Source organism: Diabrotica virgifera, chromosome 9 (assembly GCF_917563875.1).
Source record: "Diabrotica virgifera virgifera chromosome 9, PGI_DIABVI_V3a".
NCBI lineage: Eukaryota > Metazoa > Arthropoda > Insecta > Coleoptera > Chrysomelidae > Diabrotica > Diabrotica virgifera.
This window is the reverse complement of record NC_065451.1, coordinates 211,477,209-211,497,833: the sequence shown is the minus strand read 5'-3', so window position 1 is coordinate 211,497,833 and position 20,625 is coordinate 211,477,209. Positions and strand designations below refer to the sequence as shown.

The 20,625-nt window shown below is 32.8% G+C and overlaps 1 protein-coding gene across 3 annotated transcripts in view; it reads left to right on the top strand.

Moving 5' to 3' along the window:
- LOC114326111 (uncharacterized) overlaps nucleotides 1-20,625 on the top strand; it is a 55,879-nt gene that overhangs the window by 25,078 nt on the left and 10,176 nt on the right. For 2 of the 3 annotated variants that reach the window (XM_028274343.2, XM_028274344.2), the window contains exon 2: nucleotides 17,077-17,225. The exons of the other annotated variant lie outside the window; for it this stretch is intronic. In XM_028274343.2, coding sequence (XP_028130144.1) covers nucleotides 17,083-17,225 — 143 coding nt within the window. In that variant the 5' untranslated portion in view covers nucleotides 17,077-17,082. The remainder of the gene's footprint in view (nucleotides 1-17,076; nucleotides 17,226-20,625) is intronic. 3 annotated transcript variants of the gene reach the window in all.

Sequence of the window (20,625 nt, the reverse complement as noted above, 5' to 3'; positions counted from 1 at the left end):
GTGGTGACTGTCCGAAAACTTACATCGGTCAAACTGGCAGAACCTTTGACAAACGGATAGCAGAACATAAAAGAGCTTTCAACAATAAAAAACGGACACTTCTACATACGCACTTCACCTTCTAGATCATAATTATTCTTTTAATGAACAGTTTCAAATTCTTCATATTCAAAATACAGGCCTTAAGTTATCTTTATTATAATCTATAGAAATTAATAAATTGAAAAATAAAGAAATAATTCTGAATGACCAACTCCAGACAAACAGCTCCCCACTCCTCAACCTCTTCAGTTAAAGACTTTAAAAAGGCAAACACATAGTAAACTAAATCACCTGAGAAAGGCACTCTGCCGAAACAGCTGTAGTCACATAGTTGTAATAAATTTTGCGGAAGTATAGAAAACAAACGTTTCCAGCGTTTTATTGTTAGATAAAATGAACTTCCATCAACTAACGGCCGAATCCATCAATTTTCCCTAGGTATTTATTTCCAATACTTCAATGCTAACCCTATCAACTTCCAGTTCTCATCTTATTGATTCTTTTCTTCACTGATTACTATTGTTCTACAGATCTGGATCCCGCGAACCAAAAAAAGTTGTCCTAGTCGGACAAACTTTGATGTATAGGAACACTGGAACAGGGGAAGTTTTAATTATGGAAAAGGTAAAAATTTGAAACGTCAGACTACGAAAACGTTCCATGTATTTTGTCGGACAGATCTTCCAACTGATTTGTTACTCTTTCATTAAACTCTCATGCAAAAATCAGACTGGGCTTTTTAATGAGTGGAACACGAAGAACATGTTAAATGACAGGAATCATGTTGGCTAGTAATAGCAGTCTAATTTTTGCACGAGATTTTAATGAAACGGTAACAAATCAATTGGATGTTCTGTCCAACACAATACATGGGACGATTTCGTAATCTGTCGTTCCAAGTTTTTAAAGTGTTCTACAATTAAAACTTCCCCTGTTCAAGTGTTCCCGTACATCAAAGTTGGTTCGACTAGACACCGTTAAGCTATTAACAAATTTTCAGCTTATTTTTTTGGTACGCAGGGTCCAGGCTTACTAGATTTCTTAGTTGAAATCGTCATGGTAAATCATTTTGGTCTTGTATTAAATCTGTGAACTAGTCATTGAAGCCTGTTTTCATTTTGGACCATCAATATTGTCTGCTTAACAGTTAATTTTAATTTCGTTGTTCCCCAGTATGTATCTAATTCCTATATTGACGCTCTTTACGAATTCATCCAAATTGAAATAAGACATCTAAGAAATGTAGAAATTTAATAGACAAGAGTAGAGATAAACTTCAAAGAATGCTTTGGATGCAGCTCAACTGAATTCTTTCGGACTGTAGTCAAAAGTTAGAAAAGCTGTGATGATTGCGAACCTTCGTCGCGGAGATGGCGCGTAAAAAAGAAAGTAGAGATAAGTTGACAGCAGTAATAAAAACTACAAGATACACGGAGATAGGCTAGATTTCAGACTAAGTTTTAAGGGAAGCTATTGAATCAAAAATAGTAGAAATAAAAAAGAATTTGTTTTTAATGACAAAATTTGTTACAGTCAGAAAAATAAAAGAATACCCATGAACGATCACATCAATCACTTATTTTGTATTTGCTATCTTTTTCTATAACAAACGTTTGTTATTTATAGAAAAAGACAGCAAATATAAAATAAGTGATTTATGTGATCGTTTATGGGTATTTTTTCATTTTTCCGACTATATACGTTATTGCTCTGAAGCTATTTTCTTGTGGCACCAATGCAATTTACTATTTTGTTGGAAATAAGCCACAATTTTATTTTAAAATTAAGTTGATTTGACTTTTCGATTTCCACTTCGAGTTCAAGTTCTATTTGGAAACGTCAAATAAACTTAATTTTAAAGTAAAATTGTGGCCTATTCCTAACACATAGTAGTGGGGAAGATGGAATAACAGCTGATAGGCCAGGGTAATAAGACAAAAACACCATGTTCGTGACACTTCAGCAGCCAGGGTACTGAAGCGTTTTTTCGACAGGTAATATCTCGACAGGTAGGAACAAATTGTAACTATTTCCTGCGTAGGATCTGGCGGCCATTTTTATTTATAAACAGTTCACTGTCAAAAAATGGGATTTTCCCCTTTTTTCAACTCAACGGAAAACAGAAAACAGTGAAAGTAGAAATATCTTCGAGATTATGGAAAAAGCTTTAAACTGACGTATAACAAAGTTTGATATACACGTTTATTGTTAATATAACTGCGAAAAAAAAGGTCGGAAGTGCAAAAAATTTTTTTTCTTAATAACTGTTGTAAAAATTAGTGTCCAGCTTTGAAATTTTTGTCAAATGAGGGTTCTTTGGTGCTTAATATGTGATAAAAATTTCAAAGCGATTCATTCAATTGTTTAAATTTTATTCTAATTGTTTATCCCAGAGAGCATTTTTTTGCAATAACATAAGTCAGAAAAAAATGACCTTAGAACCATTCCACATGTGCCAAATAAAAGAGCATGAGCTACATTTTCAACATCGTTTAAAAAAGTGAATAAGAAATGCATTTATTAGTAATAAATAATTATGCAAAAGTAACGTCAATTTTTCTTTATAAACTTTTTGAATAACTTTTCCAAAAAAATTAACTTAAACCAGCTTGAAAATATAGCTCATGCTCTTTCATTTGACACCTGTGGAATGGTTCTAAGGTCATTTTTTTCTGACTTATGTTATTGCAAAAAAATGCTCTCTGGGATAAACAATTTGAATAAAATTTAAACAATTGAATGAATCGCTTTAAAATTTTTATCACATATTAAGCACCAAAGAACCCTTATTTGACAAAAATTTCAAAACTGTACACTAATTTTTACAACAGTTAATGCTAAAATATTTTTTTTTGCAATTCCGACCTTTTTTCGCAATTATATTAAGGTGATACAGTAGCGATCAACAGGTAGCAAAAACGCGTTCCAAGATTGCGGCTGTAATTTTGAATATTTTTTCGAGATATTTGGCACACGTATTCATAATATAATAAAGAATGGCGGTACAGAGCCCAATATATTAATATGTGGAAATTACTCTGTAATTAAATACAATATTAAAAAAACGAGCCTGTACCGCCATTAAGAAGAGCAAAAAAATACACTTTCTTCAAATAAACTTTTTTATCCGGTGCCTAGATTTTGTGTCATTTTGGAACTACTAAAATTTTTTATTTCATTAGTAGTTCCAAAATGACACAAAATCTAGGCATCGAATAAAAAAGTTTATTTGAAGAAAGTGTATTTTTTTGTTTTTTTTAATGGCGGTACAGGCTCGTTTTTTTAATATTGTATTTAATTACAGAGTAATTTCCACATATTAATGTATTTTTCAAATTGGGCTCTGTACCGCCATTCTTTATTATATTACGAATATGTGTGCCAAATATCTCGAAAAAATATTCAAAATTACAGCCGCAATCTTGGAACGCGTTTTCGCTACCTGTTGATCGCTACTGTTTCCTCTTAACAATAAATGAGTATATCAAACTTTGTAATACGTCATTTTAAAGCTTTTTCCATAATCTCGAAGATATTTGTATTAAAAAAACCATAAGTTCCCTGTTTTCCATTGATTTGAAAAACAAAGTGAAAAATGCCATTTTTTGAAACTTAATTGTTTATAAATAAAAATGGCCGCCAGATCCTACGCAGGAAATAGTTACAATTTGCTGTTATAGGTATTACCTGTCGAAAAAACGCTTCAGTACCCTGGCTGTTCAAGTGTCATGTAAAAAACCTTATTACCCTGGACTATGAGGAACTAAAGAAGGATGAAAGATGGACTAAGATGGTAATACATTGGAGACCATGGAACCACAAACGAAAAAGGGGAAGGCCACAGATGCGATGGTCAGATGACCTGAAGAAACACACTGGGTCAAAATGGATGCAAATTGCCCAAGATAGAGAGGCATGGAAGAAGGAAGAGGAGGCCTATATCCAAGGATGGATGTTTAGGGCTGATTAGATAGATAGATGAGGAACTAAAAGCATATCGTAGGTAAGTAATGATGTTATATTGGCGACTTTAGCAGAAAAACTGGAGGAAGAAATTATAATTAAACTGGGTACGGTGAGGACGGAATAAGGTTTGAAAATAAATATACAAAAAACCAAAGTAATGACCATCGATAGAAACAGGCACAATTAAACAGATAATAAACATGGTAGGTTGACGCATCAAAATGGTCAGATCGGCAAGAGTCACTCACAAAAATATGAAAGAATATCAAAAAAACACAAAATTACTACATACTACAGTTAATATTTCCTATCACGACCCACGCTTCAGAAACGAGCCATCAAAAAAGCCGATTCGAAGCATATAAAGGCTTTTGAAATATGTATAGATCCACTGTAGAATGTTGCGCATACCATCGACCGCACATCGCACAAATAATTTAATACTAGAAGGACTTAAAAACTAGACTGACCACAACATCAACCAAAATATACTAAGATATTTTGGACAATAATTAAAAGAAAAGGCAGGGAACGAATCCTAGTTGAAGGCAACGTAGCGCGCAAAAGATCCAGAGGAAGATCTACAGTACGATGATAGTGGCACCAAATAAAGAACATTTTTGGTTACTCAAGAGATAATTGGACAAAAATAGTTAAGGAAATTACATGACGTCACTACATCTTTACGAATAGGGCAGTCAATGAGGGTATTTGGCTCCGAATTTCATCCTACTACATCGATTTACTTGATATTTTCACAGTAAGTAGGGAATAGCTCAAGAAAGTCTACCCTATGCCGATGTGCGCTTTTATCTTGGGGGTGCTTCCCACCCCTTCTCGGGGGTGAAACATGTTTTGGTTAAAATAGCCACGGAAGAGGCTAGATAACCTAATTTTAAATAAAAACTGTTCTATAATTATTTTTTGAAAACTCACTTTTTGAGTTATTCGTGGTTGAAGATTGGCCATTTTCATTAAAAAATGACACCTTTTCGGGCGGATTTTTGCGAATACCTTAAAAACTATGCAGCTAACAAAAAAACTATAAAAAAATATTTCTGTAGGTTATAAAAAAACAAAGCGATTCGTTCCTTCATAAATCTAGTTAAAATACAAAGAAGGATATGGTAGGTAAGAAGAGTTTGTTTTTTTGCTGCATGCTCAAATCGGTGTATAATGATACAAATAACTTTTGTAGTGCTTGAAAAGACCTTTAAAATGAGCAATACTAAATGTCGATTACATTCTAAGCGAGTTATTCTGCAAAAAACTTGATAACTAATGTATTTTAAGAAGAAACGGGAAGTATATTTAACCCCTCATCCATCAGAATTTAAATACATCGTTTTCCTTCTACAATACTTTTTATTATAGTGTTATTTCTATGTTCAAAAAGTTGGACTGGTTTGAAATGAATGGTTTTTTGAAAAAAAAAATAAGATTAAATTATAGAGCGCATTTTTAAATTTTCTTACAAATCTTCCTTTTTCTCCATGTAACCCGAAAATGATAAGAGATACGAAAAAAAGATACTACACAAAAATGTAGGGTTTTTGAGATAAAAATTTTCTTTTTGTTCTTCATTGCTGTATCTCTTATCATTTTCAAGTTACATGGAGAAAAAGGAAGATTTTTAAGAAAATTTAAAAATGCGCTCTATAATTTGATCTTTTTTTTTTTTTTCAAAAAACCATTCCCTTTAAACACGTTCAACTTTTTGAACATAGAAATCACAATATAATAAAAGGTACTGTAGAAGTAAAACGATGCATTTACATTTTGGTGGATGGGGATTAAAATTACTTCTCATTTTTTCTTAAAACACATTAGTTATCAATTTTGTTTTCCGCATATCTCGCTTAGTTTTAATGTAATGGACCTTTAATATAGCTCATTTTAAAGGTCTTTTCAAGCACTACAAAAGGTATTGGTAGCATTATACACCTAAAATCGACCGTTTCTCTGTTATTTCAAGTTGAATACACCAATTTGGGAATGTTCCAAAAAACAAACTATTTTCGCCTACCATATCTCTTTGTATTTATAACTAGAAGATTTATGAAGGCAAGTATCTCTTTGTTTTTTATAACCTACAAAAATGTTTAATACAGTTTTTTTAGTTAGATACATAGTTTTTAAGGTATTCGCAAAAAACCGTTCGCCAATGAAATGTTTCAATGAAAATGCCCAATTTTCAACCACGCATAACTCAAAAAGTATTGAGTTTACAAAAAAAAATTATAGAACAGCTTTTGCTTAGAATTAGGTTCTCTAGCTAATTCCGTGGTAACTGTAACCAGAAAATTTTCCACCCTAAGAAGGGGTGGGAACCACCCCCAAGATAAAAGCACAAATTGGCATAGAGTAGACTTTGAATTAGGAGATAAGTAGAGGCTAGGTCCAAAATGTCATTAAAATCCATGCAGTAGGATAGAATTCGGAGGTAATATCCTATTTTTGCTCCCATTGACTGACGTAGAAGAAGAAAACCGCGGAGGAGCATTGGTTTGAAGCTATTTTCTAGTGACATCTTATGAAATTTAGGTACTATTTTTATTACGAATGAGCCACAATTTTACTTTAAAATAAGTTTATTATGGCGTTTCGATTTCCAGTTCGGAAATCGTTCTCAAAATACAAAACATTATTTTAAAGTAAAATTGTAGCTTATTCGCAATAAAAATATTAAATTGGTAATTGCAGAACATTATTATGTTCTTATTGTTAATAATTAATTGGCAGAAGCGAACAAGAACTACAAAATTTGCTGAAGAAGGTAGTGAGCGAGGGTAAAAATTATGGTCGTAATATTAATGCCAAGTACACAAAATTTATAATCACGAATATAATGTATCCCGAATGAAGTACGTGCCTCCTAGTGGCGGGATACGGGCAACAATACATTGGCTTATAGGGCAGTCCTTACAGTAGGGATCCTGGCCTATACAGAAAAATGCAGGCGGGTGTGGGGTAATACTGCACTTTGGTTGCATTGGTGGTGTATTGGCTAAACGTGCAGGACAGGGCAGGGTATGGTGCTGATAGAAAAGGCATTCAGGCATCAAATATCCAAAAATCTTTTCAGGCCATAATAATGAAAAGACCTTCTCCAAACGAAATAAAAACTTATACTGAAATGATGGCATCTCCTGAGGTAAAATGTTCCGGAAGTAAAATGAGCCTCCATTCGGATCTCCGGGTGAGGACTATCTCAGGGGGAACACCATTGCAGGTTAGAAAAATCAGGATAGGGTCTTGGAATCTTGGTAGTCTTACAGGTAAGAGTCTGGAGTTAGTGGATGCGCTCAAACGAAGAAGAGTTCAAATTGCTTGTATTCAAGAAACTAGGTGGAAAGGACAAAGGGCGAAAGAACTAGGTGATGGATATAAATTGTGGTATGTAGGGAGTAGTAACACTAGAAATGGAGTTGGTATAATTGCTGATAGTGAAATGAAAGATAACGTAGTAGATGTTGTAAGAACGAGTGATAGAATGATGTCAGTGAAATTTGTAATTGATAAAGAGGTATTGAATGTTGTGTGTGTGTATGCTCCTCAAACAGGTCTGGGTGAGAATGAAAGAAGAGCTTTCTATGATCAATTGGGAGACATACTGAGTGATATTCCAGCGGAGGAGAAAGTTATAATAGGAGGTGATTTCAATGCACATGTGGGCCAAGCCAAGACAGGATATGAAACAATACATGGGGGATTAGGCTTTGGAACTAGAAATGAAGCTGGAGATGACATGCTAGAATTAGCAACAGCATTGGATATGGCGATTGTTAACACATTCTTTAAAAAGAGAGAAACTCAACTTATTACCTACAAAAGTGGACAACATCAATCCCAAATAGACTACTTCATGATAAGGAAAGAAGACATACGTGAATGCAAGAACTGCAAGGTAATAGTTAGTGAGACAGTAAGCCAACAACATAAGCTGCTTGTTCTGGACATCGAAGTAAAAAGCGAAACTAAACAAAAATATCGGAGAGGACCACAAAAAATCAAGTGGTGGATGCTAAAAGATGAGAAGGAAGGTCTATTCAGGGAAAGAATAGTAGAAAAAATATGTTGGAACATGAAAGGAAGCCCTAACACAATTTGGAGAAAAATGGCCAATATTATTAGAGAGACGGCTATTGAAATACTTGGGAAAACGTCAGGAAAGAAGTTTGAAGATAAAGAGACTTGGTGGTGGTCAAATGAAGTACAAGGAAACATAAAAGAGAAGAGAAAATTATATAAAAAGTGGCAAGAAACCAGATCGGACATAGATCTTCAAAACTATATGGTCGCCAAAAAGAAAGCGAAAGTAGCAGTAGCAAAAGCTAAAGCAGAAGCGTATTCAAACCTATACGATCAACTTGATACCAGGGAAGGCGAAACGAAGATATATAAAATAGCCAAACAGAGAGCAAAGAAAGCAAAAGATTTTAATCAGATTAGATGTATCCGAGATGAAAATAATAAAATACTAGTTCACGAAAGGGATGTCAAAAAGAGATGGAGAAAGTACTTTGACAGCTTATTAAATGAAGAATTTGACAGACAGCCTGTAGAGTCAACGGAGACAGTAGCAGCAATGGTCACCAAAATAACCAACGAGGAAGTGGCTCAAGCGCTTCAAAAAATAAAGAAAGGAAAAGCGGTAGGACCAGATGATATTCCTGGGGAAGTATGGAGAGCATTGGGAGAGACAGGAACAAGGTGGCTAGCAGGTCTATTTAATAGAATTATGGAAGTTGGACAAATGCCAGACGAATGGAGAAGCAGTATACTGGTACCTGTTTACAAAAACAAGGGAGATATACAACAATGTACAAACTACAGGGCTATAAAACTGCTTAGCCACACCATGAAAATATGGGAAAGAGTAATTGATAGACGGATACGTGAAGAAACCGAAATATCCGAGAATCAATTTGGCTTTATGCAGGGTAGATCAACAACAGATGCAATTTTCATTATAAGGCAGTTGATGGAAAAATACAGGAGTAAAGAAACAAACGCTCATATGGTATTCATTGATCTTGAGAAAGCATATGATAGAGTTCCTCGAGAGATTCTGTGGTGGGCACTCAATAAGAAAGGAGTCCCTGGTGAATATGTAAAGATTGTGAGGGATATGTATGAGGGAGTAACGACTAGTGTTAGGACAGGTGTGGGAGAGACTGATAAATTTCATGTGAAAGTAGGAATGCATCAAGGTTCTGTGCTTAGTCCGTATTTATTCTCATTAGTTTTGGACCAGATAACAGCGAAAATACAGGGTAACATTCCATGGTGCTTAATGTATGCTGATGATGTCGTGTTAGTAGGAAATAGTGAAAGAGACTTAGAACAAAAACTGGAACAGTGGAGACAAGCTCTGGAGGAAAAAGGTTTAAAACTTAGTAGGACAAAAACAGAGTATTTGGAATGTTCATTTAAAGATGGAGCTACTACAAATAAAATGGTATCTTTGGATGGTGAAATGATTGTAAAAAGCAATAGTTTTAAGTACCTAGGATCGGTATTACAGAGTAATGGAGAAATAGATGGAGATGCATGCAGTAGAATTAGGGCTGGATGGATGAAGTGGAAAGAAGCGAGTGGTGTGTTGTGTGACAGAAAAATTCCAATGAAGCTGAAGGGAAAATTCTATAAAACAGCCATAAGACCAGCTATGATGTACGGAACTGAATGTTGGGCAGTGAAAAAGAAAGAGGAACAGCGAATGCATGTGGCGGAAATGAGAATGCTTAGATGGATGAGTGGAGTGACAAAGAAGGATAAAATTAGAAATGAGTATATTAGGGGAAGTCTAGGTGTGGCACCAATTGATGCCAAAATGAGAGAGCATAGGTTAAGATGGTTTGGTCATGTTCAACGTCGAGACGTTAACCACCCAATACGAAGAATAGCTGAAGTGCAGATTCCTGGAAGGAGTAGGAGAGGAAGACCAAAGAAGAGCTGGGGGGAGACGATAAGGCAGGACATGTTGGTAAAGGGGATTAACATTGATATGGCCCAAGATAGAATTGTGTGGAGAAATGCAATTAGGGAAGCCGACCCCGCATAGGGATAAGGCAAAGAGAATGATGATGACACAAAATTTATAATCACGAATGAAAATACTCCAAACATAAACATATTACTAAATGATAAATTAATTGAATAGGTTGAAAAGTTCAAAAATTTTGGATTCTGGATATATGAGACGTTAGAACAAGAAGTCAAATGTGGAATAGAATGGACCAGAAACGCATTTATAAAAATGAAACAATTTTTCACCGACTGAGATCTCGATTCCACGAAAAGTATGGAAACACGGTAATTTCTCGGAAACCGCTTGAACGATTATTATAAATTTTGGTGGGTAAGGGTATTCTAATACGGTCGATATTATAGTGATAATTACATTGTTGTCAAAACTTCCCTTTTTTTTGTAGAGCTAATGAACTTTCTTATTTTAAAAGGAACACCCTGTATGTTTTTCGCGTTTTGAAGTCCTTAAGAAATACTGATTGTTTTTCATGTTATGTTCCCTATACCTAAATGCCATAATTTCGGAGTTATTGCTACATTTATTAAAAAAAATTAACAAATTATACAAATTTATTTTTTGGACCAGGTAGATATTATTTTAGGTTCTTTGGATAATTGGGAACAAAAAAGGTCTTTTGTAATTTTCCTCAGGAGTTAATCGTTTCTGAGTTATAAGCAATTTAAAACTGAAAAAAAATCGAAAAATGACGATTTTCTGGGTTAAAAAACGTAAGTAAAAAATATTATTTTTTAAACTATAAAGTGCCTAAGCTCAAGTTCAAATCTTATTTTATCTTATAGGTGCTTATAGCTTATAAGCTATATAAGCTTATAAGTGATTTGGTATTACATATTTCATTTTAAAACATTATTTTTTAGTTGTTAATGCAGCCCGATAGCCCGTCCTCGCATATGAGCTTTATTAACAATTAAAAAAAAACAATGTTTTAGAATAAAATATGCCAAACATTCGTATAGAGATCTGATAGAAAAAGATTCAAGCTTGAATTTAGGTACTTCGTAATTTTAAAAATGATTTTTTTACTTGTGTTTTTGAACCTTGAAAATCGTCATTTTTCGATTTTTTTTTCAGTTTTAAATTGCTTATAACTCGGAAACGATTAACTCCTGAGGAAAATTACAAAAGACCTTTTTTGTTCCCAATGGCCCAAAGAACCTAAAATAGTATCTATCCGGTCCAAAAAGAAATTTTTGTATAATTCGTTAAAAAAATTTTTGTAATAAATGTAGCAATAACTCCGAAATTATGGCATTTAAGTATAGGGAACATAACATGAAAAATAATCAGTATTTCTTAAGGACTTCAAAACGCAAAAAAGTAAGAAAGTTCATTAGATTTCCAGAAAAACGGAAGATTTGACAACAATGTAATTACCACTATAATATCGGCCGCATTAGGAATTCCTACCCACCAAAATTTATAAAAATCGTTCGAAAGGTTTCCGAGAAATCACCGTGTTTCCAACCTTCTCGCTACCCTGTATACAGAGTACATTTCTGCATGCCATGGAAGCCTGGACGCTGACAATTCATTCCACCGCATTCTAAAAAGTCCATGGACTTTTCCAAGAAGTCTTAAGACGTATGAATAAAGATCGTAAAATTATTGAAAAACGGAGAACATCTTATCTTGGACATAACTTACATACATTACTTAATAATAGAGAGATATTGCTGAGTCTTTTTTGCACTTGCTGTATTACAGCACGCGTTATTTTGACAGTAGAGCATGCGCAGATGTGATATCTGGCTTACGCTGCGTTATTGGAAATACGGCCTGCCGTTATTAGGGGAGTCGTTACGCTGTGCGGTATTCGTTGCGCTGTATTCGTTGCGCTATTTTGTTTTCAGGTTATGTTTGATGTTTACCTTTCATTTAAACCAACTTTATTCATAATAATTTGCTAAAATGGCTACCTCAGACAGTAGCAAACGAATTAGATTTACGTCTGATGACGATTTGTGTTTATTAAAACAAGTTTTATGTCAAAATCCATTGACTTCTTCAGAAAATTGGACGTTAGATCAGGAAAACATGAAGAGGATCAAGGATCATTTGTTTCTCTTGCTCGATATTTGGAAGAAAATACAAACCTTTCTTCCATCTAAATTAAATTCTGGATTTTGAGTACAAATTAGATAAACAACTAATCTTAATCGAGCCGTAAAATACCGCAACCAAAATGTTGAGCAATATCTGCATTTATGAAACGTCTGAGAAATGTCAATTCTGTCAAAATAGCGCGGTGTAAATAGCGCAACGTAGGCTGTGTTAAATTTGCAATATCTCTCTAATAGTTTCTTCGATAACAGTATAGCCCCAACTTATTAACGGTTTGAATCAAAAATACAGTGAGCACATAAAGGTAGGAATAAATTCATTTTTTCGTAAATGGGGATTTTGAAAATAAATCCCGAAACAAGTCGATTTTTATTTTTAAATTATGCTAGTTTGACATATATCATACTAGTGACGTCATCCATCCAGGCGTGATGACAATCGATATTTTTTAATGAGAGTAGGGGTCGTGTGCTAGCTCGTTTGTAAGGTTATTCAATTCTTTATTCAGTAATATAGACATTAACAAAATTATTTATACTGGGTATCCAAAAAATATTTTTGAAATAATAGAAAGAAAAAGAGGAATGTATGTAATTTATTTAATTTAAAATACATTTTATTGCTGTCTGAAAATAGGAAAAAAATTGTTCGTTTGACAAATAACCGCTTAAATTAAACGTTCAAACTGACAAGACGCTGGTGGGTGGCAGCTTTAACATTGAATTTAACCTTTAACTACCCGCGCATCAAGTTATAACATAACTACACGCGTGGCATACTTTATAAGCTACAAGAAAATACACTTAAAAACAGCGGATTTGTTTATTTTTTTTTTGTAAAAATACACTTACATACTTGTTTGTTATAAACCTTATTCGGCATCAGCGAATTCTTGGAGTTCCTTCTGAGTTTGCTAATTAGGATTTATAACTGGAATCTGATTCCATGGTAAACAAAATTACTAATAAAAAAATTTTTTGAGATGTGATTTTTTAAATGAGAAAAATTATTGTTTATAAAGAAAAATATATTTTGTGCCATAATGACTAAAAAACAATTGAAAGATGTACTTATAGTACTACTTATATTGCTATAATCGTGGCGTATATTGTCCACCACCGGAAACAACAAATAATACACTGTAAATTACGATCTTCCCAGAATGCCGATTATAACTGGACTAAAACCAATTGTAAAGCACATTTCAGTGATAGGTTGGATAGATAAACAAGGTCAAAAATTAAATTTTTAAATATATTTGCAGTAGAATTAATATATGGCGTACAAAATACGCCAGCGCTTGTAGTTAAAGGTTGAGCGACAAATAATATTTGTCAAATAAACATTTTTCCTGTATTCTGACAGCAGTAAAATGTATTTTGAATTAAAAAAATTATATAAATTTTTCTTTTTGCGTCAATTAATTTAATTCAAAAAAAAAAAAAAATTTGGCACCCTTTATAAATAATTATATTAATGTTTACTAGCTGACCCGGCAGACTTCGTACTGCCTCAATAGATAAAAACAAACTTTTGTATACAATAAACTTAAAATAAACAAAAGGAATTCGTAATTAATAAACAAAAAATGCTCGAAATTTATTAAAATGAAATAAAATAAATAAATAAATGGAATTCAAAAACAAAATTAATTAAAATTCAATAAAATTTTATAATTTGCTGCTTGTTCTTTTCGTGTGCTCAGAAATTTCTCTTGCTTGCCGTTCGTCAGAAAAGTTCGGTTTAGAGATATTTTTTTAAAATTTCGAAAAATTTAAAAATTCATATTTTGGCTAATTTAAGTCCAAAAGTTAAACAGTTGCAGTTTTCTTCGATGAAATTTGTTCCTCGTTCTTCTTCTATCCTCAGAATATTTCTACGGATTAAGATATTGTATTTCGGACACCGATTGCGCTAGAGAAAAAATTTTAGTATGGTTCTTCTCGGAATTCAGCAAGGAGTCAACCTACTTAATTTCGTATTTTTCAACTAATTTTTGTTATGGCGTCATCAGCAACCCTCCTTGTGACGTACAGGTATTAAATATAGATAACAACCTACTACCAGTCCGGTCGAATATACCTGCCAAATGTCATAAAAATCGGTAAAGTCGTTTCGGAGGAGTATGGCAACAAACACTGTAAAAAGAGCATTATATATATATAGATGTAAAATGTTTGGTGGCTACTAAAATGACAATATAAAACCGTATAAACCTTCCCTGAACTTCCACAAATAATTCAACATCAAAATTAGCCAAATCGGTCCAGCCATTCTCGAGTTTTAGCGAGACACACGAACAGCAATTGATAATTATATATAAGATATTAGATACTAATAGAGAATTGAATAACCTTTACAATGAGCTAGCACACGACGCCTATTATCATTTTAAAAAATAAGAACATCATCACGCCCAGATGGATGACGTCACTAATATGAAATAAACCGAAAATCATAATTTGGTCCCCATTATGACATAATCATTTCGGTATTGTTCCTAATGTACAGGGTGAGTTGTTAGTGCGATATTGGTTGGTACTTCCATTATGGTAAAGAATACCCAAAAAAATTATTTGAAAAAATGTTTGCAAAATATGCCGAATTCTACAGTAATAACTATGTGGAAAAGCAAACACAATATGTTTTAAATGGAACACACTGTATATTTTCTCATATTTAGATTCCTCTCATAATTACTGTTTTTACAATATGGGTTTGACGTTACCATACAGTACAGGATACTTAACGAATATGACCATTTTTATTTCGAAATCGGTATAAACTATACAGGGTGTCCAGAAACTCTACCGACAAACGAAGACAGGAGCAGTGGCGGATCCAGAAATTTTTTCTTGGAGGGGGGGTGTCATGAGTCTTGATGGTGATTTAATTACCTATCTCTGATGCAAGGTCACTTAGTCTTACCAACCCTAGGATACGTGGGTTTACAATTATGGGGGGGGGGGAGGTCGTGACACCCCCTGGATCCGCCAGTGGACAGGAGATTCCTCAGATAATTTTAAGACAATTTAATCCAATTCGCTTAGTCCGAAAGCGCTTCCTAAGGGATCTAGATCCATTTGAAGATGGCGTCTGGTAATTGGTACGCATTGGAAAAATTGGTACGTATATTTATTTTTCAGAGATAAACCGATTCCATATATTGCGAATTTCTAGTACCGATCAGGTACTGAGATATAGCGTCCGTTTTGGGTAGGGCAACGGTTATTTTATCGCATAACTTTTTTGTCTTTAAATTTTAAGCATTTTTTACTCCATATTATTAAATTCTGATGTATATTAGTACTAAAAGGTACTCTTGATTTAAGTCGGTAGGGCACACCGTTTTCTAGAAAAATCGATTTGAAAATTTTTCATCTATTGAATTCGAAAAAAAAAATAAAAATTAAAAAAAAAAAGGTTTATTTTACCAACTTAAAGCAAGAGTTACTTTTTGTACTAAAATACCCCATAATTTAATAATCTAATGTCAAAAATGCTTTAAAATTAAAGACAAAAAGTCATGCGATAAAATAACCGTTGACCTACCCAAAACCGACGCATATGACCGGTACTAGAAGTTCGCAATAATTAATGAAATCGATTCGTCTTTGTAATATAATTCAACGTACAAGTTTTTGTTTTCCTAAATAGTTTTTTTTTTTGAAATAATTTTTTTGAAATTCAAAAAACGAAAAATTTTCAAATCGATTTTTCTAGAAAACAGTGTATTTTGCCTTCGCATTGCAACTGAATAAAAATGGTATACATTTTTATTTTTATTAGTATTACTTCTATAGAGTAACTAGGTCCATTTTCTGTTGGAACTTTACCAAACTGCAGACGGGGGTTGTGAATTGCATAGTGTAGAATTCCTTCCCTTTTGTCGTCACTGCAGCATCCATCTGGCTTGCATATTGTAGAAGCCTTGGAGGTGTCACCAGGGAAATGGATCAATAAGTTTTCAATTTAAAAATCTTTTAGTAATATTTTTAATATTTTTCAATATTATTAATGTTGCTATTAGGATTGAAAACTTTACCTTTCAATTGCCAGATGACGCTAGTCATCTAATCCATACACGTCAGTTGCAATGTGGGGATAAGCTTTCATCTTTCATGGTTGGTCACTTCGAGTGTGGAGCAGCAGGCCTACGCCTCTCCGAGGATGACTCCAACAAGAGTCGAAAATCGCCGATTCATAGTGCTGTACTGCGCTTCGTATTCTAAGTCAAAAATGAGATTGTTTTGCTTTCGCATTGCAACCGAATAAAAATGGTATACATTTTTGTTTTTAATAAGTATTCATTTTACATAATAAGGTAAACAATATGTTCTAGTTTCAAAGTTGATTTTAAGAGAAATCATTGACAAATATTCATATACAGGGCGATTTACAAAAGAGAATTACGATAACAAAATTATTCTCATTCAATATTGGGAGAAAATAATAGATATGTCATAAATGACATATGGGTCATTCAACGAATATACGACTCTCTGGGATTATCTCAATAACGAATATTTTACTGTGCAAAATATGAAAAACAAAAGTAAATTGAAAATTACATTGTTGTTTATTGGAATAATTATTAGAGCCATTTACTTTCGTACATCTTATGTTGCACAGTAAAATATTCGTTGTCGAGATAATCCAAGAGAGTCGTATATTCGTTAAATGACCCATATTTTGGAAAAATAAAATATAGAAACTAGAACTCTAGTTCTACTACTCTAGAACTAGAAAATTGAAACTCCGAATTTAACTCTCCAAGTGCACATGAGGCTGAGCTGTAGAAGATCAATTGTCACACATAAATAATAATACTTGATAAATAAATGATGTTATTAAATAAAAAGTGTTTTTTTTATATTCCTCATCCCCATCTGAACATCCCAATTATGATTTATAAGAGAATATGAAATGGAAAGAACTTATCTTACTTTCAGGTCGAAATGAGTGTGATAATAAGACTTCAGAACTTACCATGGTCTGCCAACGCTTTAGACATTCGACAATACTTTCATGGACTTAGTATACCAGAAGGAGGAGTACATATCGTGGGCGGAGAACTGGGGGATGCCTTTATTGCGTTCAGGTACATTTTCTTTTGTATTATGGGGTTTCTCTTAAGTGGTATTTATTGGATATATCGTACAAAATTGGAAAAGATATCGAAGGGTTTGAGAGACGACGTGAAAACAGCAAAATTAAAACTTCTATTATGTAGTCTAAGTAATGAAGCTTAAAATAGTATAAAACCTCGCAATTTTTCCAGAATGGATTGATTTGCTTGAAAATTTGAGAATAAGTAGTGGATAGTCCAAGGATCAAAACTATATGGAAAGGCGCTTTTACCATGGGGGCGGTTGCCACTCCATCTCGGGAATGGAAATTTTTTATTATATTTTGACCGCAAAATTGGTAAAAACATTCATTCTAAGCAAAAAAACATTCTATACATTTTTTTGATAAAATTGATAGTTTTCGATTTATTCGCTATCGAAAGTGTTAGTTTTATATAGAAAAAAAAAAGAATGTGTGTGTACTTTGTACGCACGTAAGAAGTTATACTTCTATTATATGATTTCTTAAAAATAAATATACTTTAAAGTTTGTTTTAATTTACCGCTTTCAAAAAAATAAAAAAAAGTATAGGATTGCACTGGATTCGAACTCGAGACATCTCGATCTCTGGCCGAATGCTATACCAAATACGCTACGAAGACTGTGTGTATCGGTTCGAACGTACCTAATGACAATTCACAGTAACAAACAGATAAGGTGATGTATAATAAATATACAATAAAATGTGTTAATAATACTCATCTTACTCCTGAGAAAGACAAATCCAAATACACAAAAATTATAATAAATATATTTACTAAAAACACTAATATATTCTTTTCACGCCTTTTCTTGCACTGATATATTTATACATAACTAGAAAGATTTAGCAACTAAACGCCATACTGTCTGTGTGCGCATGCGCGCAGTATTATGAAATTTTACTCTCGATCGCGCCTAAAGAAGTATAACTTCAAAAATCAATGTTTTTAATAAGTTTTCTGCAAATAACTAAAAAAGTTTTTTTTATCAAAACAACTACTTAAAAATGTACCTTTTGAAAAAATAAACAAAACCGTTTTTTTTTTAATTTACTTTAAGGCCAATAGTAATCGACCTATACATAATTATATATGTTAGCTGTTCTTCGTCAAATGCTAAATATTAAAGTTAAAAGACGGGAAAACTGGGCATTTTTCGAGGATAACTTGTTCAAACTAATTTAAAATATTTAAAATTATCTATCTCTAGAAATAAAAAAAAAGTATCTAGCTCAAAAATTAAGTGACCTCTAATGAAAAGAATGTCAGTCCCTATTTTTTTCAGCGAAAAGTGATCGGAAGCCACCCCCTGTTCACCATCCTAATTAAAATTAGTCATTGACCTTATTTGGCCTCCTTTATTTATGTATTATTAATAGGTTCTAGAAGTTAAAAGGCAAAAGGCTTAGAGTGATTAGTTTTTAAAAAATGGAGTTAAAAGCGAATAACGAATTTTTGTAGTTTGGAAAAAATAGCCTTTTCCTCAGAATAGATAGATTAGCGTCGGCGATACGAAAAAATGTTTAAATATAATATATATATATATATATATATATATATATATATATATATATATATATATATATATATATATATGTGTGTGTTCTGGATTTTTGGTAACACAAAGATAGCAATTATTATTGATTTCAGTTAGCCTATTTGTTAAATACTGTCTATTTATGATTGTAGTTTCCCTGATGATGAAAATAAACATTTTCGAAAGCTTGGAACTATTATAAAGAGTTTTCTTTGAGATTGCTGCTACCCCAATATTTCAGCCTTGTATATATATATATATATATATATATATATATATATATATATATATAAAATAGATGAAATAGAGAATGTGGAAAAATCCCCTTACGAACAATTCACACATCCACCATTTCGGGCTGGGAAAAATTTTTCTCGAATGTTGTTTTTTGATTAGAATGTGTCTAAAGATATTCAACCTCTTGTCTTTACCGACGAGCCCAGAGAGGTTGAAGAGGGCGAAACACATTTCTAAGAACTGGTGTTTGGATCTTTGATTCTATTCGAAAAATTTTTCCCAGCCCGAAATGGTGGATGTGTGAATTGTTCGTAAGGGGATTTTTCCACATTCTCTATTTCATCTATTTGATTTCGTACGAGTGGTCGTTAAACCAATAACCTTGGATCTTTGGTTCACTGAGTGTGTTTCAAAGATCTACATCTTATATATATATATATATATATATATATATATATATATATATATATATATATATATATATATATATAGTTTTTCTAAGTTTCTTGAACCATACTATATGAATATATATATATATATATATATATATATATATATATATATATATATTTGCATCCTACTATCCGCTGGGCGTCCGTTGACAGAACGATCACTGAGCGTCCAAGGAGAATTCATTTCTCAAGTTTAACTTTTCCATCACTCAGCGTCCTTTTGTAAAACAAGCGCTTAGCGTCCAGAGAATACGCGAAAATTGACTCTTTCGATATCTGGGCGTCCTTCAATTATACGGTATAATTTACTCTAGCGATTAGTGGGCGCCCTGCGACGATGTCATATTTCCACAATATTAGATTAATGAAAATATACTGTTTCAACATTTTACATGTGTGAAGAATAGAGGTAATTTGATACTTAACCGAAAGCGTATCGAATTTGGTATTTACATAATATGTTATTATACAGTAGTATGGTGCAAATGAAAGGAATAAATTCGTTTTTTCATAAGCCGGCGACTTTAAGGAAAAATCCCGGAACAGGCCGATTTTTATTTTTAAAATATAATTTTTTGGCATATTATACCGGTGAGTCACCACTAACGGGACGGAAGATTACAGCGAAATAGTAAAAGATTTGAAAAAAAATTTAAATTAATAGTTTGTAAGTAGATTAAAGCTACATTTTAAAATTATTTTGAAATATACAGGGTGTCCCAATAAATTGCTGTGTATTAAAGTTATATTTTTTCTTATGGAACACATGTATTTTGTTGCATTTTCTAATTGTGCGTAAAAAATAAGGTATAGTTTCATAAGGCTTCCTTACACCTATGTACAGAGTGTTCCGAGTTATGTCGACTTTTCTTAAAATGTAAAGTTTTAAAAGAAGACTCATTCTCAACTTATTTAAGCAATTGTAACAAATTTACTCTTACAGCTAAATAATTGGATATTGGTTGAATGTATTTCATGATTGACTGTTAAACATTTATTTACAGGGTGTTCAAAATTTACAGTTTCATTATTGGATTATTCAATGTGTAACATGAGGCTTATTTTAAATGGAACACCATAAATATTAATTAATCATAATAATAAACAAACTTTTCTCTTTCGAATGGTATAAGGATGTCCTATAACAAGGAGTCACAGTTTTTG